The 22,210-nt window shown below is 43.1% G+C and overlaps 1 protein-coding gene across 7 annotated transcripts in view; it reads right to left on the minus strand.

Annotated features, from left to right (window-relative positions):
- The window catches only part of LOC117805035 (pollen-specific leucine-rich repeat extensin-like protein 2), an 87,574-nt gene that overhangs the window by 33,696 nt on the left and 31,668 nt on the right, over positions 1–22,210 (minus strand). For 5 of the 7 annotated variants that reach the window (XM_034673582.1, XM_034673584.1, XM_034673583.1 and 2 more), the window contains 6 exons: positions 20,391–20,882; positions 19,460–19,906; positions 13,686–13,838; positions 9,178–9,378; positions 5,928–6,004; positions 3,299–3,383 (listed from right to left, as the gene is read on the minus strand). In XM_034673582.1, the coding sequence (XP_034529473.1) occupies positions 3,299–3,383; positions 5,928–6,004; positions 9,178–9,378; positions 13,686–13,838; positions 19,460–19,906; positions 20,391–20,882 (1,455 nt within the window). The remainder of the gene's footprint in view (positions 1–3,298; positions 3,384–5,927; positions 6,005–9,177; positions 9,379–13,685; positions 13,839–19,459; positions 19,907–20,390; positions 20,883–22,210) is intronic. The other 2 variants (XM_034673587.1, XM_034673586.1) reach the window with 2 other exon arrangements.

Genomic DNA, 22,210 nt, shown 5'->3' on the forward strand with positions numbered 1-22,210 from the left:
GGGCAAGCAGCTAGCATTATTTGTGTCCCAATTCAGACGTAGCTTCCCTTTACTCCTTTATCTTTTGCAACATTTTTATCTCCTGCTGTTTGTTTGATTTGAAGATTTATATTTAAATGTGTATTTTGGGGTCCTTTAAGAGTCCGCAATCTTGTTTGAACTGAGATAAATCGGGCCACAAAGGTTGGATCATACGTGGCTTGGGAAATAAGTGATATGTCTGTCACTTGCATCTAAAGGAGCATTCAAAATAGGACAGTCTTTGAATGACCTACTGAATGGACCCTTTGAAGGATGCAGCCCATGAATTGAGACACATAGATTGTCTGGTGTTTGGTGCTACAGCACATCGTTGCAGTATACAAGATTCTTTTGTAAAACCTGTGACTTAAGGAGGAGGAAAAGAGCAGTTTGACTGAGACAAAACAGAAGAAATTTGGGTCCCAAAACCAAAAACTGGGCTGAAAGGAGCTAAATGGGTCTACAGGGAACTTCATAGTGTTGATATAAATGACACTTTTCAAATCTGATGTTTCTCAACATGAATACTACTTAAATTCAGCCCCTCTTCCTTAAATCTAAATGTAAATCAGCACAAATGATCAACAGTTCTGGGTTCAAATGGAGCCGTAAGCCTTCACTACACTGAGTCATAATGGGGTCATTCCCTCCATTACTTCAGACTTCTATTGAAAGGTTGAACTTCTCCCACCTCCAGGGTAACCAAATCTCACCTATCCCCACAAAGACCTGCCACACACTGGGCATCTTTCAGGGACCGTTCGACCTCAGGCGTGACCCCTCCACGCCCTGCTGATGACCCCCTCCTCCCTCTCTCTTCTTCCCCCACAGAGTGACCATGCCTTTGGCCTCAGAGAGGTCAAAGCACACCAGCCATCACCGTGATCCTCTGAGTGACATCTTTTTTCATTAGCTGGTTAACTCTAACGGGGGCCGTTAAACACGGGAGGACTTGTTAAAGTGGCTTTTTAAAAAGCTGCAGAGCTGGAGAGAATTTCAGACATTGTGTACGATGACAACTAAAAACTAAAACTTAACAGGATTATAAATCAACAAGGTCTATGAAAGAAGATTGTGGTCACTCGTCTTCAGAAACATGATGAAAATTAAATAACATATTTTATAGTACTTAAAGGCTTAAGTTTGACACTTAAGAGGTGAAGCTTTAATTCTTCTAAGGATCTTAAATAAAAAAAAGTATCATATTAAATCAGGGATGAATCATAGGATTATCCTAATAGACATTTATGTTTAAAAAAATCAAAAAATTGATGGGTTGTTGAGCTCATCTTAGAAATATATATTCTTCTTATTTTTAAAAGGCCTGGCTGTAATTTTAAAAGCTGTTTGTTCACTGCCAATTAATGACAAAAAGAAGAAGAAAGCATTGATGTCAGGTAGCGGTGAAACATGCGTGGCTTTTTCAGATTCAAACCAGAGAAAACTGCAAAGACTTTATCACAAAGTTCTGTAAGGATCTTGTTAAAGTCAACAAATTGAAGCTTAAGCGCAAAGTTTGTCAGGTTGAATTAGCATACTTTATGTCTACAATAAATACTCTGCACAGACAGTGAGGCACGCAGCAGAGGGGGAGAAACTATCGAATAGTATTTCTGCTTCAAATAACATCCAAGATATAAATATCTCCGACCAAGCAAGAGCTGTATTGATCAAAACTTTAGTGCAGCAGCAGAACTTTGTGTGTGATGTTGTCCAGGCTTTGAACCACATCACTCACTCCTTGTAGGTCAACTTTACATGCAGAAATAAAGGAGTGATGACATCATATCTTAAACCCTCTACATCTGGAGCCTGCAGGTGGATTTTTTGGGCTGAAAGTTTAAGATGGTGGGCAGAGGGAAATCCTGCGGCCTAACTGGATCTGTGTCCGGTCTGTCTCCGATCCGGCACCGTATCTGATCAGTTTCTATCCTAGTCAATGTGTTAACTTCCACTGGATCCGCTCCGTTGCGTTCCGAGTGTGCCACTGATCAAGCAGGTTGGAGCCCTCCGGATCAGATACTCAAGACCTTTATTTTTGCCGGATGCCGGAGCACGATGCATCAATCTCAACTAAGGCGGACCAGACACAGATCTGGTGGAAGTACCGGGTAAATCAGTGGTTCCTCAAGTGGGGGTCATGAAACACAGATGGATGTGGTTGCGAGATGTTTAATATGATCTAAGATTGCATATTTTATCCATTGTTGTAAAATATCTCCAAAATTGAAGCTAAATTGAGATAAAATCATGCAAATAGAATAACATCATCAGTTTTCTTCTTTACGTTGTTGCCACAAGACCCGAGGACCTCATGCTGCTTATAGTTCCAAGTTCTTGCGTGCAGCTGAGAGCAACATTTAAGACCCACCTCAGGACAACGGAGGTCTCTAGTGTCTGGTGATGTTGTTTTGGGGGTCATGGACTATGAAGTTTGGAAACCCCAGGCCTGACCAGGAGGATAGTCTGCAGGTGAGTTGCCTTCCTGATCTCACTTGCAGGCTCTCTTCCCTCCTGTTTGTCTTGCACCGCATCAAGAACACTTAAAACACTGAGTGCCATCATGTGTGACAGTTTTTGTCACTTGACTTTGCCTATGCAGAATCACAAAGACACATCGCCCTGTCTGTGATCTGCACGGTTAGCTGCAGCTCGGCCCTCAGACAGACGTATCAATCTCTGCCATGATGGATGCATTTGCGACGTCCTCTTTGAATCAGCATCCCATGGACCATTAGAGTCGAAGAACACTGACTGATTCTGGACGAGTGAGTCACAGGCCAGAAGAAACTCAGAGCAGGATCGCCGTGCGTGCACAAACAAAGATGAAAAGGGTAAAACACTCTGTGTCTCCATGTGCCGACAGCTCTCCTGACCTTTTCCTGCCGTCGCTGCCAGCTTTCCAGTGTTTGTGGTCCTTACAGTACCATCCCTCACGAAGGTACACAAGCCGGCCACACAGGTGAAGGTGATACTCTGAGGCAGCTGGCCCTCGCAAGGATTATCGAGCTTAAGTGTACCGGAGACGAGAGAAGGCTAAACACGGCGCTGACAGTGAGGAGACAATGGCTCCTAATAGAGCAGAGCTGACGGGGACTGAGTGGGCTTTTACCGGATCAGACGCTAATGGTGAAGACGGGCTCTTGTATTGATTAAGTATTGTTGTTATCGGCTCTTAAGAGAGAGAGAGAGAGAGCTTCAACACAGAGGTGAAGAACAGAGGACAATAATATTTCATAGGTAGATGTAAAAGATAGAGAACTGTGACTGGACTTACAGGGAGGAGATCTGAACATGTGACATGATGGACTCGGGTCGATGATCCAAGAAGACGGTGAGCCGGTTTCTCCGTCAGAGAGATCCTGAACAAGAAACAAACACAGTGAGACAAAGGTAGACCACCACCACTCTGGCCTCATGTTTTAACACTGCTGTAATGTCACTCTACTGTGTTGAGGGTTAAAGGTCATATAAATGTTGTGAATCACACAAAGTGTTCTCATTTTGATTCATCTTTGCTGATCAGAAACTAAAAAAACCTGAGGGACTACAATCAACGTTTCAAGGTACGATAAAGAAAACAACAATAAGAGCGGAGGATAAATCTCAGGGTTCTTATTTTAAGAAGCTGAAATGGGAGTAATGAGACTGAATGAACTTTCAGTGCTGTTGTTGAAAACAGAGAAATCTTTTCTTTGGGTTCATGTTGTGAAAACCACCCGTGTGCACGTTAATCTTCAAAGATGACTAAAGCTGCTGCAGTGTGCACGCCCTGCCCTCAAGTGTCTGAGCATACAGATGTTCTTCAATATAGTGGTGAGTATGAGTTAATGTAACATGGATGTGCAAATGGGGCTGTGATGTCAACATTTTCACGGGATAAGCCTCTCCCATTTTACTCTGGACAGAGGGGATGCTGTTTTTGAAAAGGATGTCAAAAGTTTGCATCATAAGCAGTTTCTCTCCTTTTCCTTTCCATGTACAGGAACGACAGAATTCCAATAAACAGTCTCTAGAATTGCTTCTTTTTCGTTACAGTAAACAAGAAGTTAAGCACATTAGCTTAGCTTAGCATAGGGACTAAAAACAGGCAAAAATCTAGTTGACTTTGTCTGAACGGTAATAAAAATTGCTCACCAACACCTTTTAAATTCCTTTAGTTAACACGTTTATCTGCTGAGTCACAGTCCTGTCTGCTGTCAGTGGCTTTCTGCAACTTGCCTGGCGATGCTGCTGCAACAACACAACTCCTGAAACTTGACTGGACTTTTATTAAACTTTCTTTAGATAAAAATCTACAACAGGAGCTCAAAGAGTGAAGTCTGGGGTCCACTGAGAGTCCGTAGGAGTTCACGAGAACCTCTAATTGTTGTTGTAGCAGATTAAGACTTTATCATTGACTCTACATTTATTATTCACATCCTCAGGACTTCAAGTTTTAGATTAACTCTTTTAGATCTCACAAAACAGCTTCATTAGGGCCATTAACACTGGTTTCTTTAACAAGAATCACCTTATGAAGTTCATTTTCAGATAAATATTGAGATTATATATGTTTCTTATATTTCGTTAACTCTTTTGGAGTCGTTTAAATGTTACCTGATTCTCGGGTCTCAGGGTAGTCCGTGTTTAATCCTCAGGATATATGTACCGCATTGATCCCTGAAAATGTTTATCTGAACTTTAATTCATCAAGAAGTTAGACGATGATAGAGATAGTGACTTTTTTGGACGAGGGTTTCAGACGAATGCAGGTAAAAACACATCTAGGAGCAAAAATCCGATCAATTGAGAAACTGCTGGGACAAGATCTTTGAGGATGCAGAGAAAATCAGGACTGTGGTTAAGTTTCTGTCACTTTAAGGATCTTTGACATAAAAAGTTTGTAACTCGAAGTATTTGAGAAAGTTTGAAAAGTGTAAAAGTATTCCTTCATTGTTGAAAGAAAACTGTGCAAACCTTTAAAAGAGGAATTTCATTGATCTTAACATCCCTAACCCAAACCCAGAGCTCCTCCCTCTCTGCAGCTCCAAACACACAGAGGTTAAATATTTTCTCTTCTTTATAAATGATCCTCGGTGTGTAATCTTGCTTCTGTGAGGTGCATTATGCAAATAGTCGTATGAATCCTGCCCTGGGCACTCCAGCTCGTCATTGTGGTTTGGCATAATTGCAGGGGGCTTATGAGTCTCATTCATGCTTTTCAGGGGCTCTCTCTCATCCGTCATAAAGGGGAGATTAATCGTAGATCACGTGGAGCACCTGCGTCCATTCCACTGCAGCCCAGCATGCACAAGCCCTGTTTACCCCCCTGACCCCTCAACCCCCCAAACCCCCAGTCTGATCCTGGAGCTGGTGCATCCTCTAAAAGAATCCCAGCGTGTCGGGCGTTTAGCCGAGCGTACCCCCCCCTGCAGCAGAGCAATGAGCTGGTGTAAAAGCCTGCCTCCTCTTGTACAGTCAGGCCCCCCTGCCCCCCCTGCTCCCGCCCCCCTCCTGCAGCCGTGACTGATTAACCACACACCTGCTGCACGCCGCGTGCCCTCTGTTATATTGTGTCTCAATTATCAACAACAATTTGGCTCGTTTTACTGGAATGACAGTTATAAATGCACGCCAGTTTAAGTTTGCAAAAGGGGGTCTTTGTGTGGGAGGGGCTCTGTGTGAGCCAGGTTCAGGGTTATTGTCAGAGAGGAGTTGATTTTTTAGAGGGCTAGTGTTTGCTCACAGTCCTGCCTTTAGAGGAAATCTGATAGATGAACGGAGGAGGGGGGTAGAGAGAGAGAGAGAGAGAGAGAGAAGAGAGAGAGAGAGAGAGAGAGAGAGAGAGAGAGAGAGAGAGAGAGAGAGAGAGAGAGAGAGAGAGAGAGAGAGAGGAGTGTTTCAGAAGGGACAGCGGCACTCACTGATTTGTTTTCCTGGACTTTCCCTGCAGAGTCACACCTTTCAGAGTCGCTGCCAGCTGTGAGGGGCCTCGAGACACCTGAAAAAAAAAAGAACCCACACAGGGCACAGCGTCAAGCCAAAGAAGAGGAAGCCAGTGTGTGTTTGGAGTTGTGGTGCAGGCAAGGCAGGCAGGCAGGCGTGTGCGGCAGTCAGTGCATGTGTGTACATAAGTGTTAGCCTCTGGGCGCACGCTTCCATGCACTTGTCCTTTGTGCTGGAGTGTGTGTGCACAGATATGAGTAATGTAGAGTATTAGTTCCAATTATGGCTCTTAATCTCTGAGCAAATAAAGGGAAAAAATGGAGCAACAAAACCCCAGACGAGCACCTGTCTGCAGGAGCGTGCCAGGTGCTAACATTGTTCTGGAGAAAAGACTCAGACTGATTTACTCTGCGTGTAAACATCAGTGACATGGATCATGAAAAAAAGAACATGGTTTATTTTTGCTCTGAGCTGGTGCAGAGCCAAGTTCTAAGAAAGTACCTGTTCTCATTTTTATCCTCAGCTGATATCTGAACTGATTCTGTTTAATGTGATCTGTGTTTTGTGATTTCTTTAGACAAAAATGTCAGAGGACTTTGAATGTTGTTCCAATATCATGTTTAGAGTAAAGAGGCACAACGTGGTCCAAACTTGAGTTTTAACTGGTGATGAAACAGACTGAAAATAACTGTGATGACTTTTTATGACCTGCAAAAGCAAACAAGCAAACACTGACTTCTCCTACATTGTAATTTTCAGTGTTTGATGTCAGGTTTCAGTTGAAGAAACAGACTTGTTCCTCAGCAAATATTCAATGAGTGATACATTTGTCTGTTCAAAGATGCCAGGATGAGATTCTTCTTAAAAGGAGAAGGACATCAGAGATGAGGTACACCCCTTTGTCCACAGGGGGTGCCAAAATTGACACAAACTGAAAGTTTGAAGTTACATTCTAACATATTTCCAAACACAGAGAGTCACTTTATTTTCTTTCCTCCTTTCTTTTTTCTGTTCTTTTCTTGCATGTCTGGGAGAAAGGATATTTAAAGCGGGGTACACATTACAAGATAACTGAGCTGATTTTAACCCTAATTCACTTATAATTTTAACATACTATGCTAGCAGGATTTTTGATGACTTTTGATGACTTTGTGCATTGAAGTGACTGCACTGCTGTGCAATACTCCACCCAAACACTAGTTAGCAATGTGATTCCCATGCAAGTCATATCATCACTTTCCGATCCTGCTACATCCTCTGTTTGTTTGTGTGCACAGGAAACCATGGGGACACTTAATGAGCTTATTATATGAGATTATGAGGTTGGAGTTTGAGCTGATGAATGTTGAGCAGCAGTTGATCAAGCTGAAACTACTGCAAAGAAGAGAAGAGAGGAGACGCCGAAGGAGATGGAATATATAGCCGATGTATATTAACAAGGGAAATGTTGAACTAGCAGGATATAAGATGGAACAATCACAGGGCTTGAGGTCTGCATCATTTCGACTTGTAGTTACATTTTTGTGCACACCAGGCTACGTGCTTAGACTTCTATGTAGGAGTAGAAATACACAGATCTACACTGTATGCTATGGTTACATTAGATGCAGAATTATGCTCTTGTAGTCATGTGTGGGCTTTCCCACATTTTCAACACCTGTTAAGATTTTAACAATATTTTAAAAGTCTTCACCTTAAAGTGAATTCTGACTCTAAAGAAGGCCCCCACATTGGAAAATATGAGCTCCTACAGCATCTGAAAAGCTTGGACTTTGATGCTGAAAACTTGACATTCATGCACACCTCAGGCATCAGTTTGTAAGGTGTGCAGAGGCAAGAAATCAAGGTGGTTTAATTTTAAAATAAATTGTACATGCATAAAAAAATTATTGCATGATTTTTGCATCCCAACACTCTTGAGGATTGTCTGCTTTAAAACCTGTTTGACTGCAGCAGTGAGTAAGCTGCACTTTGGGCAGACAACACTTATGCATGCACCTCAAATAAGCAGAAGGAGTTTTGCAGTGAGATGTTTTTGTGACTCTTTTTGGTACAAATGTTCATAAATCTGGAGAAACTAACTTTTAAATTCAGAGTTGAGTTCAGGGATTTTTCTGGAGCTTTAAACGTCTTCAGTGTTTATCTCAGTCTGCGACGTGTTATCAGCCAATAAACAGCAAGCTCTGGACTGAGTGACTTCCCTGCACACCTCTCTTATCCACTGTTATGTATTCAGCGCTTGGTTCGAAGTATCTCCCGCTATCTCAGTCGGACTTTCCCTGTTAATGATCCACTAGCGGTTTGATCTTTATTAATATGGCACATCCTGATATCCCTATAAACCTTCCTCTGCGGGGCGACCACACCTTCAGTTAAAGCTCGCAGCGGCATGCCTGGGAGCAGATGAGAGGTGGTATCACGGCTCGTTAAAAGAAAAAGCCGCTCGAAGCCATAAAGGTGTCGCTTACCCTCAAGGCCGGCCGAGACGTAGAGGCCGAGGACACACACCTACAGAGTCGTGTTTTTCCCCCCCGTCTGGTCATGTGTGTGTTTTCTCCTCAAACACAGGGACACACCTGTCTGACTGCTCCCTGTTATTAAAGTGACGGTTTCTGCTTATCAAACGATCTGCTTCAAACTGTCAGAAGAATTTGTCACAGCAGGTTTACACTCTGATAACTGAGATTGCTTGTCAGTCAGCGTTGTTTGTTTTCTGAGAGCTCACGCGTTGATGCAGATTTCAAAAGATCAGAAATGAATCACAGATATTTCAGAGGCTCGTTGATGACGTTTCAATGGATGGAAAGTAACTTCCTCTTTTGGCTCAGTTTCCACCTGACGTTAACACGCAGCTTGTGTCAACCTCATCATGTAACTTCTGCTGGATTAAATTTAATCCTGGTATTAAACTGAGTTTGTTACTTTACTGAAAGACATGTAAGCTTTACTTCCTCTAAAATACTTTATATTTACCTCGCCTCTCTGACACATGGAGACAGCTTCACAGGGAGTTTTTATGTGTATCATTAAAGGTTTTTAAGATGGAAGGACATCAGATATGTTTACTTTTCTCTCCTTCCTGTAAACTCAGATGAATCTTCAAACTTAAAATGGTTGATTTGGGAGTTTAAAAGTGTTTATTTCACAAGGTTTTGAGCTCTATTATGCTTCAGTGTGCAAAAATGCTCCTTAATTTGCTAACACAGCTTCTTAACCAGAGGGTTGTACCTGCTGATGTCAGTTCTGGGTCATCTTCCATCCTCAGATCAGACCAGTCCTCCTCTTCAAAGAGGTCGTCATCATGTGTGAAGGGACTCGGCGCCGTGTCAGGGTCGTTTCTGTTGAGGAGGAGCAGCTGGACCCGGGAGATGGAACCCAGGTTCCCTGAGTCACAGCCCACCGTCAGTGCTGCAAGGCCGGGCGAGAGCTCTGCATGGGGAAACATTAAAGTTTGTTTTACTGCAGCATCATACAGGGCATCAGTACATTAAAATAAACCATGCAACTCATGTAACACAGGTTCTTTTTTAAAGATGTGAACTAAATAGATCGATAAAGACGTTAAACAGCTGATAACAAGATAAGATGTTTTATCTTTATCCAGAAACAATCTGTGTATGCATCAATTTCCTGCAGCAACATCCAGAAACCAGGAATGTCAGGGTCCCAAGCAATGATCCAGCTCCTCCTGAGGAACCCTCGAAGCCGTTCTTAAGTCTGATACGATGCATAATCTCTGGGCCTGACATTACATCTTACCCTGTCTCTAAGAGTTATCTGACCCTCCAATGAGGGAAACCTTTCAAACTCTAAAATCCAAGATTTCCCATCCATCTATCATCTATACAACTTTTCCTATCCGGGTCCATGCTGGGGGCTGGAGCCGAGTCCAACTGTCACACGGCGAGAGTAAGGGATCACATAGAGACAAACAACCATGCATGCACACACACTTATGGTAAATTTAGATTGACCAATTAAGCAAGGAAGCTGTATACCTGGAGAGCACAAGGAGAACATTCAAAGTCCACACAGAGAACTCAGCTGGGGCGCAGGTTTAGCCTGATGGTAAAGTTGCGCACCCATATTTCGGACTGCCAGGATTCGATTCCAGCCTGCAGCCTCTTTCCACAGCCGCATGTTATTCCCCCAATCTCTCCCAATTTCCCAACTGTCCTTTTCTATATAAATAAAGGAGTAAAATCTTCACAAAAATATATTAAATAATAATAATAATATTAATAATAATAATAATAATAATAATAATAATAATAATAATAATATTAATACTAATAATAACAATAATAATGGAAATAAATAATAATAATAAAATATATAAAAATAATAAAATATAAAATAATAATAAAATTAAAATACTTATAATAATAATAAAAAAAGAATGCCTCAATTGTTTTTAAAAAAGAAAGAAAGAAAATAAAAGCTCCACCCTACAGACCTCGAAATAAATCAAACCCCCTAAAGAATAATCTTAGAAAATAAACATTAATGGATGAGTTAAATGCAGCGCACTGGAAGGAGTCTCTATTTGTATCTGCATGCATATCAGTCCTAAAGCAGTAATGCAGCCATCATCAGGCTTCAAAATGCCTGAATGACACCACTGAAACTAAGCAGTTTTATGCAGTCCATGGTGTGGACCAATTTACTCCCTGCAGGAGCTTTTAGACCACAAAGACTAAAAAAAGACTCTGCAGGACGAGACAAAAACAACCAGGAAGTTGCTCAGAAAACGGCACGTATGGAAAATTACATCCCAACAGGGCAAATGAAAACAAGAAGAAACTGAAAAGCGGAGACCACCTGGGACACAGTAATTACATGTGTGGAGGACAGGTATGCAAACACATGTGGTGTGCAAATAAAGGCAGAAAAAAACAAATACAGAGAGAGACCACAACAACAACTTTAAACCAGGCTTTAAACGCTTCATCCGTTCATGTTGGAGAGTTTAGTTTCAGCTGTTGACCTTTGAAAAGCACGACACGAAGAGGACTTGAACGACTTGTTGGACTGGATCAGGAATTACTGTAAATGATGCTTTCTCTCCACACAACCCCTAATACCCCCACCCCCGACAACTCACCCCCTCCACCACCACCCCTCCACCCTCCACGCCCCCCTCAGGCTCCAAAGTTCTCATCGTCACACCCAATTAAAAGCGGATCAGTGACAGTGTGGCTCGATGCCCATGCAAATCCCCGACCCACGCTGGCTGGGTGTGGAGCTGCCATTCCTCTCCGAGGGGATTTCACACAACACGCTCTGCTGCAGGTATCCTGGGACACACACACACACGCGCCTGACACACACACTTTCTCTGCAACATCTTAAAAAAGCCTCAGATCCACTTTAAGTTGGAATAATTTTCAAAGAGAGGAAGTTTTCAGTTTCTTTTACATTAAATTAAGTGATGCAATAAGTCCAATCTGCTTCCACACACACTCTTCCTCCTTCTGAGTGTTTCAGTTGGGATGTGACATGTGTGTGTGTGTGTGTGTGTGTGTGTGTGTGTGTGTGTGTGTGTGTGTGTGTGGGTGGGTGTCTGAAGGTGTGCTGACGCTCTGTAAAGTAATCCCTCAGGTGAGGAAAAAGGAACTGTTGCCCAGGCTGATAAATGAAGGAGTCGTTGAGAGGAAATCCCAGGGATAACTGTGGCTGTAACGTAACGTGAGCGGACACACTTTCAGTTAGGCCGGTGTTAGCCCACAATTAGCCAAGAGTAGCCACCAGATCGAAAGACACTCGGCAAACAAGGTGGCAGATAACGGATGACTAAGCTTGTGATTAAGGCGGCGGACGCATTCGTTACCACCCACTCAGAGTCAGGAGGAGAGAAGAGCAGAGACACACGCCACAAGATACAAGATTTTACAAGAAAGGTTGAGGAAAGAGGAGTATTTTATGTCATGAAAGACCAAAGGGTGGTGTATTATTCAAATCCAGACTAAAGAGCCCTTCACCTGCTCACCGTGTCAAGGTTCCAATTTGCATAACCACCTGTTTATGATGCATTATCCCACAACAAACAGATTTAAAGAAGATTTTCTTGATTTAAAAACTGCTTTATTATAAGGTTAAGAAAAACAATCCCTCCGAAACTTATTTCAAACCCTTGAATCCACAATTTATATCCTAATTCAGGACCACAGAGGACCGCTGTCCTATCCTTAGAATAAATCCCCTCCATTTATCCATCAATAATCTGTACCAACTTTTTCCATTCGGGTCCATTCACATGGTTTGGAGCCTATCCCAGGTGTTAATCTATATTTATATAGCACAACAAATGCTATCTGAAGCACAAACTGGAGCACAAAAGACCAAGAGGTGGTGTTCTATTCAAATCCAGACTAAAGAGCCCTTCTTCTGTTCACCTTGTCAAGGTTCCAATTTGCATAACCACCCGTTTATGATGCATTATTCCACAAAAAACTGTTTTAAAGAAGATTTTCTAAATTTAAAAACTGCTTTTTTATACAGCTAAGAAAAAACAGTCCCTCCAATGCCATGATCAGTAACGCTATCATGGCCCATCATCCCATCATCCCATCATCCCATCATCGGCCTCTTTGAAGGTGAAACTGACACAAAGCTGAACCTTTTAGTTCAGGTTCAACTTCAAACATGATCCTGCTTATTTGTTCTATTCAAGGTAACGTTAGACGAGGTGAACGGGACTTCTGCAGGATTATTGATGTTGACATTTCTGTCCTCCTTCAGCTCTCCGTCCCCTCGGGGCTTTGACGTTGACACACCTTTAAATGAAGCAAACTTCACACACACATGTGGTGAATCATACGGTTTCCTCTTAGCATGGTTCAGTTTTAACCTCACTTTGTGGATAAAGCAGTGAACTATTCTCACAGACAATCGTTTTTAGAAGTGTTTCTGAAACCATGCAGTTCAACTACAGAGTCATGTCTGTTTCTAATGCAGTGATTTCCACTACAGAGTCATGTCTGTTTTTAATGCAGTGACTTCCACTACAGAGTCATGTCTGTTTTTAAATGCAGTGACTTCCACTACAGAGTCATGTCTGTTTTTAATGCAGTGACTTCCACTACAGAGTCATGTCTGTGTTTAATGCAGTGACTTCCACTATAGAGTCATGTCTGTTTTTAATGCAGTGACTTCCACTATAGAGTCATGTCTGGTTTTAAATACAGTGACTTCCACTACAGAGTCATGTCTGTAAGAGTTTGTTTTGAGCTCTTGGGTTGATTTTATCACTCTGTGGTTTTCATTGCAGCGGTTGCCCTGATCCTTCCACATCCTCGGGGCAAAGGTCATCGGGGTCACATGGAGGTCCGGGTCAAGCAAGCAGGTTAAACACCTTGTCAGGGATTAGCAGGCTATGAGGGAGGTGGAGGAAGTCTTCATTGGCTAATGTCTCTCTCAGTGGCTCACTGAAGCACCTCCAGCACACACACACGCTATCTTACACAGGCATGCACACACACATTGCGTTTACTCTGCTTTTGTTGGCCAACACGGGGCTGATACAAAGACCCGACACGGTGAGCGCTCAGATAAGAACGTCCCGGTCTGTAAGAGGCAGCGTCTCAGAGGAAGGAGAGCGTGACTAATTGAGAGATTACGGGAAGCTACGGAGAGACTCGGACAACAACAAACAATAAATGCATCATGAAAGTTAACACTACCACACATGTGAAGATATCTGCAGTGATTGTTTGGATGCATGTATTTCTGCATACCTGTATCAGGTGAAGAGCAGCAGGAGGAGTCGTCTGTCTGGTCCAGAGAGGGGCAGGATGTGGATCGAGGTGCGATGGCCTCCAGTTCATCAAACACACGAGACTGGCTGCAGCTGAGCTCAGAGTACCGCGATGCCGCCGTGGCACAGCGTCCTGCAACGGCACAGAGTGGGTGATGATGATGATGATGATGATGTAACTTTAATGACACACGTGGGCGCAGCAGGTTGTTTCATCAGCACGTGATTGGAAGTAGCAGAGAAAGTGTTTTAATAACGATAAAACAGAGAGGAATAAATGAGCGCTGCAAAAGAGGCGATTAATAAAAGTTATATTACAGAGTTTTAGAAGAAATACATCTGTCTTCTTCGTGGTAGGATGTAGCAGGCAGTTTCCAAAACCGCCTCAGAGTCCCCCCCTGTGAAATGAGCTTTCTGTTTTTCACAACAGGTTTACAGACATCCAACCAAACTCCATCCATCCATCCATTTTCTTCCGCTCATCCAGGGTCGGGTCGCGGAGGCAACAGCCCAAGCAGATCAACCAAGACATCCCTTTCCCCTGCAACACTTTCCAGCTCCTCCTGGGGAATCCCGAGGTGATCCCAGACCAGGTGGGAGATATAATCCCTCCATCGAGTTCTGGGTCTTCCACGTTGGATGTGCCCGGATCACCTCTAAAGGGAGGCGTCCAGGAGAGATCCTCATCAGATGCCCGAACCACCTCAGCTGACTCTTTTCGACGCGAAGGAGCAGCGGCTCTACTTTAAGCTCCCTTCGGATGTCCGAGCTCCTGACCCTCTCTCTAAGGCTGAGCCCAGACACCCTTCAGAGGAAACTTATTTCAGCTGCGTGTATCCGAGATCTTATTCTTTCAGTCATGACCCACAGCTCATGATCATAGGTGAGGGTTGGAAAGTAGACCAACTGGTAAATTGAAAGCTTTGCCTTCCAGCTCAGCTCCCTCTTTGCCACAACGGTCGTGAACAAGACCCAGAGATACTTAAACCCGTCCACTTGGGGCAAAGACTTGCTCCACACCTTCCAAACCAAACCAAACTTCTCAATCAGCCTGGTATCAGCCTGGTAGCTTCTTGAATTTCTCTCTAATGGTAGGCAGAAAACCAGAAATGATTTCCTCCCAAAACGCCTCAACATTTGAGAAAACATACAGGCCTGCAGGTCATATCTAAAGTCTTTAAAAGTAGTATGGGAGGTAGAACCTTCAGCTATCAGGCCCCTCTCCTTTGGAATCATCTACCAGTCAGGATCCAGGAGGCAGACACCCTCTCTACTTTTAAGAGTAGGCTTCAAACTTTCCTTTTTGATAAAGCTTATAGTTAGAGCTGGATCAGGCTTGGACCAGCTCTTAGTTATGCTGCTATAGGCTTAGACTGCCAGGGAAACTGACATCACTTACTTTAACTCTTCCTGTCCCATTAAAGTTACTAACCATAGACCTTTCTGGAGTCCCTGAGCTCCCTTGTCTCGTAAGTTCCTCTGAGCTGCCGTAGATGTCCTCCTGCTGCGGACGTTCCAGACTCCAGCTGATACGAACGTGCTGGACAGTGACAACAGATACTGCTACTCGTCTCATCACTGTCACTGCTCCCGCTATCTCTTATTCTCTTCTATTCCTCTCTCCAACACGGTCTCAGCAGATGTGTGTCTAACATGAGTCTGGTCCTGCTGGAGGTTTCTGCCTGTTAAAGGAAGTTTAAGATAAGATAAGATAAGATATTACTTTATTGATCCCCCGGGGGGGAAATTCAGTTGTTACAGCAACCCAGACATAAGTACAATCAAGAAAGAAGTTTCAATAAGAAAAAAGAAGTTAAATAGAGTTAAAGGGTAAAGAGGGTTCGGAGCTGCTGCAACCGGCTGCCGACCTCTCCAGCGCCGGAAACGGAATTTGTCCTTGCCACTGTAACTTGCTAAATGCTGCAAAGTGCTCTGCTCATGGTGGATTAAGATGAGATCAGACTGAGTCTTATCCTGTCTTGGTGTTGGGTCTCTGTTCATAATTTGACATGGAGTGGTCTAGACCTGCTCTGTTTGTAAAATCGTCTTAAGATAACGTTTGTTGTGATTTTGGGCTATACAAATAAAGATTGATTGATTGCCTTTGCTGTGATGTCAGTAAATCTGGCGTAGGTCGATTGGATTGTTGGCCAATGAAATGTGAAAGCATGAGGAGCAGACAGCCAGAGGAAAGCTCCTGGAGGACATGTTCCTGTCTCAGCTATCAGACAGTAGATCTAGCTCAGTGTTGTTCTTGGGTTGGTAAAAGCTTCCAGGTTTCATTCTCTGATGAGTCAAAGCTCAGGACCTCCATGACTGCAGCCCCTGAGGCGAGGTGTGAGGACCACAGTCGCACCTCAGGGTGAAAGCAGTCTCATCTCACCTTCAATAAACACAGGGCAGGAAAATCTCCCCTTAAGCTCTAATTACAGAAAACCTCACTCAGAGGGAAGGTAGAAACTGTCACTAATTACTTATCTCCTCTCAGAGCGTCAAAACAAAACTGTGTCACTCTGACGGGGTCAGAGACCCGAGGATTAGGGAGAGAAACTGTTTCACTGGGTGGTGTGTTTTCTGTCGTGGTCCTGAAAGAGGCTTGTGGAGGCTTTTCTCACATTAGAGATGCAGAACAGCTTGGCTCGGACAAAAGGATAATATATACAGAGGCTCTAAAAGGAAAAGGCAAACTCAGCTCCTCCGCGTCTGCCCACACGGACAAGTACAAACGTACACATGAAGCCACACTCACACAGTCAAGTATGAGAACAACAGCACGCACACACCGCTGCACCATTGTGCACTTGAGCAGCTCTGCGCTCTCCTCGCAGAGACAAAGGAGGGACTTGACTCGACACTTCAAAGCATACTGCTGCTGTCAACTCAGCTGTCACTCTCAGCGGAGGAGGGCCTGCTCCGAGTCAGGGAGAGTTTTTGGGAGAGGTTAAGGGTGGATGTGAGGGGTCAGAGAGTTTGATATGACAGCGTTAGAGCCACACAAGGACGTCTCTGTGCACATGCGGTTCTCTCTTCCTGGTCACAGAGCCGGGCTAAGAAGGCCCAGAGTGGAGAGGCCAGGTCGGGCCAGGCCTCATTGTGGAGGACAGTTACACTCTGGAGATGTTGCTGAAAACGGGTCAGCTCAGGGTCGCTCTGAGGAGAAAAAAACCTGCTGGGGGTCAAAGAAGCCTGAGAGGGATGAAGAGACTCCCAGCAGCCTCTGCAGCGATGTACAGAGTGTGCACCACCAAGGGTTAAAAAACATGCTGCTGCAGAGAAGACCACCTCACCTCAGATCTGCATATCAGTGTATTCATTTTCACAAAACTTGGACCATATTTTTCAGTTGAAGCCATCAGTCTGAGCATTATTGTCCTAAAGAGCCAGATTTGAGATCTGGAAAACTTAGAAATGACTAATCAATCCAAAAAATGTGCAGGAAATAAGTTACTCTTTGTGAAACCCCTTTCAAAATAAGACTTGCATAACCACATGTGCAGAAAGGTGAAGCACAGGAAAGGGATTTCTTCATACTTACAAGCTTCACACTGTGGAGAATTTACAGAATCTGCCTTTAAAGCCAGCAGAGACTTATGTAAAAGGCAAGAAAGTGAGGTCCTAAAGTCTTTGTATGAACTGCTAGGGATGCACAATTCTATCTCATAGAAACAACCCACACAAGAGGTGGTAGTGTGCAAATTGCAATCATGTAGAGAGAAGAAGCACGGCTCAAACAAGCTGTCGAGAGAGTAAAAATGGCGTCACCGGTGTGGATGTTTTCACTGTTTCAAAGGAGGGCATAATTGCACTTTGGAAAACGTGCTGCAAGTATTCAGAGAGGAGGAGGAAAGTTTTAACTCCATAGATCTTTAAGTCACGTGAAAAGTCATCAGAACAACAAAGATGTATTGAGGAGATTTGAAGCAGCAGCAGCTGCAGCTAGCATAAGCACCAAAGGAACAGTGAGTGCTGTAGTGCTGATTCAACAGGTGTTTAAGAACTGCAGACAATTTATCAGAGACAACCAAAAGCTAAAACCTGAGTTTACAGCACATGATGATGCACCTTTCTCCAGGTAGCAGATCAAGGATTTGGAAATAATATAAATGTAATATAAATATAATATAATCATAAATATAATTATAATTATAAGTATAAATATAAAAATTATTAGAAATATAATATACATATACATATTTTAATTAATAATTTATTTTTTAACCTTTATTGATAGGATAGCTGTAGATAGACAGGGGGTGTGGGGAGTAGAGTGGGAGAGAGCATGCAGCGAATGGTTGCAGCCGGGAATCGAACCAGCAGCCTCTGCGAGGACTATGGCCTCTGTATGTGGGACGCATATTAAGCCACCAGCGCCCCCTAATATATACATATAAATATATTTGTAAATATAATAAAAATATGAATATAAAAATAATATAAATATATTTTCATGCATCTTTTCTTAAAGAATCTGAAGCCCTTTTACCCTCCTGTGTGCATAAACTACACATTTAAAATACAAAGAAGTTAATAAAAGAAAAGCTGGTAATCCTTTTCAAGCAATTCATTATTTTCAACCCACATCTTGCATCCCTACGTCCTCCAGTTCTCTTCTCTTTATACACACCGGCTCACCCCGCCTCTTTCTGTCTCTGCCTCACTGTGTGTGTCGCTATGTTGACTCTCTCTCTTTTAACACTGTGTTTCATTTAGTCGCCTTCAAACACAACCAGAGTTTATATTTCCTCCTGACCCAAAGTGGACCAAACTTGACCAAAACGTTCTTCTGTAAACTTCCTGTAAAGTTTTAAGACTAACTTTCAGGTTAAATGTCGTCTCCGTCACGGTGTCGGATTATTACGACATTTTAAAGAAAGTGGTTTATCTGTGTTCAACAACGTTATCATAACAACGGCCTAAACTCTGAGAGTAACCAGACTTATCCTTTGAGCTTTCCATGCTGCCACATTGAGGCCACGTTGAGCTTCAGTCGCCTCCATCTGCAGAGAAATAAATGAACCAGTGACACTCGCTCTGTGTCTGCAATGAAGAGAACAGCGTGCTCCAATACAGCCTGCCCCCCCCCTCCCTCCCTGCAGTACAGCACCACGCAGAGAACAGTAGATGTCTCTGATAGAAAAGAGAAAATCCCTACACAATTTCCACATTGTTTGCTTTCTTTCATAAAGTTCCCGGAGGAGTCAGATGTCACTGGCCCTGTCCTTTATCCCCATTGGGAACGGTAAATTAGCAGCCGCAGGAAAGCCGCGGAGGTATTCTATTGTGGCGGCCGGGCTCAGTGTTCTGCCGTCAGCGAGCGGCGGTCGGTGTGGATTTATGACCATCGGCTACACGTCTCCCTCTCAGAGCTCAGAGAATAGCCCAGGCACGGGGGAGCCGCGGCTGAGAGGCACGGCACACGAGGTAGGCGCCCCGGCCTCTATTGTTGGGGCCTCACGCCTTTTGAACGGGGAATCAAACGGTACCAGCTTTTCATCAAAAGCCCTCCTTTCTATCGCTGATTTAGAAGAGAAAGAAAAGCTTTCTGCGATATTTATTAAGGGCTGGGGGGAGGGGAGAAAAACAAGCGGACAGAGACGCTTTCATAACGTGTTGATGGGGGCAGAGCGTCACTATAGAAGCGGGTTTTGATTCCTCTGTGTTGCCTGACCTTATATGTCCAGCCGTGTTCGGGACAATAAGGCCTCTAAGACTGTGCAGGGCGAAGCTGAGCAGCCTGCAGAGATCACTTCTTACCTCTGACTGGAGAGATTGGAGGCAAGACAGACCAGCGATGAGACTCCAGTGGAGTCAGGGATACAGACGGGGTCAGCTTCTGTCGTGAGTCTGGTCTGGGTGGAGTCGTCCTCTGTGGGCTCGGGCAGGAGGACCAGGTAGCAGAGGGGAAAGCCAAGGCAGTGAGGCCGGGGTTGGAGTCAGTGCATGGGTTGAAAGCAGGATCTGTTGAAGCAGCTCGGTGGTGACTCTCAGTCAGTTCTGCACTCGGTTCATCCGGCTGAGGAAGGACACCTGACGTTAGGCGAGGTGAAAGAGGCTCATCGGGCTCATCAGGCCTAGACGGTCGCTCACAGAGAGGAGAGGTAGTCGTAGCTCTCATGGTTAAAGCTGAAGGTGACTGCATCACTGAACGAGGACAGAGCGGTGATAAACAAACACTGCCTTCTGGGTCCGAGTCCCTGAAGTCTGAGAAAACAGAGAAAGATGGCAGCTTTATTCATCACATTATCCAACTGAGAGTTCCCAATCAAGATCTCTCTCCTTCATCTTATCTACAGGATTAGAAACATGAGATTACTCAAAAACAGAGATCTGCTTTGTCCCTTTTTATGTTAATATCTTTAAAAGGAGTGATGAGAAGTTATTGTATTGAGTTAATTAAAGCTACTGTAAGTAACTTTGGTTTGCAGTGATTTTAGCGCCCCCTGTGTACAAACCTGGAACTCTCGTCTTGTCCAGAACATGTGTAAGTAATGTTTTTAGATTTAAAATGTCATCCTGCAATCTTTTACGGTCATAGATCACATTAAGACATCTTTGTTAACTTCAGTGTGATTCATAAGAAGTTAAAAAACTTCACAGGAGCTTTAAATATCAATCCTTAATCTCTGGACGATACTAAAGGAGGGATGCTGATGCTTTTTATTCCACTGTGACAGTAGAGGTTTACCAGACATGATGCTGCTCCTGCCACTGGCGAGGTCAGTGCTGCGGCTGAACATGCTGGAAGGAGGTCGACTGAAGTCTGAGAGGGACCCATGGGAGACCACAGAGGCTGGAGGGGAGGATGGATCCGGTCCAGCAGGTTCAAACTCTGCAGGTTCAAACTCCAGCTTCAAGTCTGACTCAGTGATGGACATCCGAGCAGGCTGTGGTGGTTTCTCCCTCTCTTCTTCTTCTTCTTCTTCTTCTTCTTCTCCTTCTTCTTCTTCTTCTTCTTCTTCTTCTTCCTCCTCTGGAGCAGGACGAGGGGAGGCAGGAGATGCTGGCTCAGAGTTTGGATGGCGTGTGTCAGGGGTGTTTACGAGGGGAGGTGTTGGATTAATGGTGGATGATGGTGGAGGAGCAGGAAGTGGAACACAGGGGATGATAACAGCAGAGCGCCTTCCTGCGACATGATTCTGCATATTTCTTTTCCTGTCCAGGTCGAGTGTGAAGTTACCTTCAAGAGACACAAAAACAAACAAATCCTTAAATAAACATCATAATTCACCCAAACTGTCTTCAAATAAAAGACATAAAGCCACTTTTCACTCCTCACAGGCTTCTTCAAAGGCTGTTTTTCATTGGCCAACACGGCGTGGGTCATTTTGAAAACTGCCAGAGTCTGTTTGTGACATTCTCGTTCCCACTCCGCTCCATCCAAACAGTCGTTCCCCTGCTGAGAGGGTCGACCCGTGAACAAAGGCAGCGAGAAATCGCCCTGCTGGAGCAGCTGCCTGTTTCCAAACTCAATATTCACCACAGTAATCAGACCTGAGGCCAGAGAGCGAGTAAACACACAACCGTTATTGTGCGGGAGTATTTCAGGTCAGTTACAGGTGTCCTTAATGGGTCACGGCTTTTAGAGAGTTTTGGACTCTCACAAGACCTCTTCAGTGATCACCATATTAAAGGCTTCAATCAATCATAGAAGTGAAGCATTTTTAAATCAAGAAATGTGAAATGTTCTTTAATTGAAGAGTCACATTCAGGATAAACACAAGCTTTGATGATTCATGAGGATTAGATCTAAGAATAAGAAGGTAAAAATTACCGTATGCTATAGAAGTATTTTCTGACTTTAAAAAAAGGAAAATGATAATTAAGACCTTTTAATTTCAAACTTTATGAATCTCATTATTTTGACCTTTGTAATTTTACATTTTTTATCTCAGAACTTTAAACATTATTATCTCATAACTTCAACACTTTAATCCAATTATTTATATTTTTATCTGATAATTACGACCTTTTAATCAAATAATTATAATATTTTAATGATATTTAATTTGACATTTAAATCCTATAACTTTCACCTTTTAATCTCACAATTTTTAAATTGTAATCACATAATTTTAACCATTTTAAAATCATAGTTTATGAATTTTAATCACATAAATTTAACCATTTTAATCTAATAGTTTCACATTTTAAACAAATAATTTTAACTATTTCAATCTCATAATTTAAAATGTTTAAATATAATCTTTTTTAAATTTTAATCTCATAATTTGAACTTTTATGTCACACTTAATTTTCTTTTAACTCATAATTTTGACTTCTCCGTTTTATTATTAAGACATTGGACCTCATGATTATGGCCTTCACTTTTGATTTTAACATTATAAAGGCTGAGTTTATTTTTTTTGATACTAGTGGAGTTGTGGAATATCTGAAAGTGGGAAAAAACATTCAACTTGTTGGTCTAAGAAGCCGTCCGACCTTTAAGACATTCAGTTCACAAAGTTATAGATAAGCTAAAAGACGTATTTGAAAAGCAGGAGAAGC

Source organism: Notolabrus celidotus, chromosome 21, assembly GCF_009762535.1.
Source record: "Notolabrus celidotus isolate fNotCel1 chromosome 21, fNotCel1.pri, whole genome shotgun sequence".
In the NCBI taxonomy this organism is placed as follows: domain Eukaryota; kingdom Metazoa; phylum Chordata; class Actinopteri; order Labriformes; family Labridae; genus Notolabrus; species Notolabrus celidotus.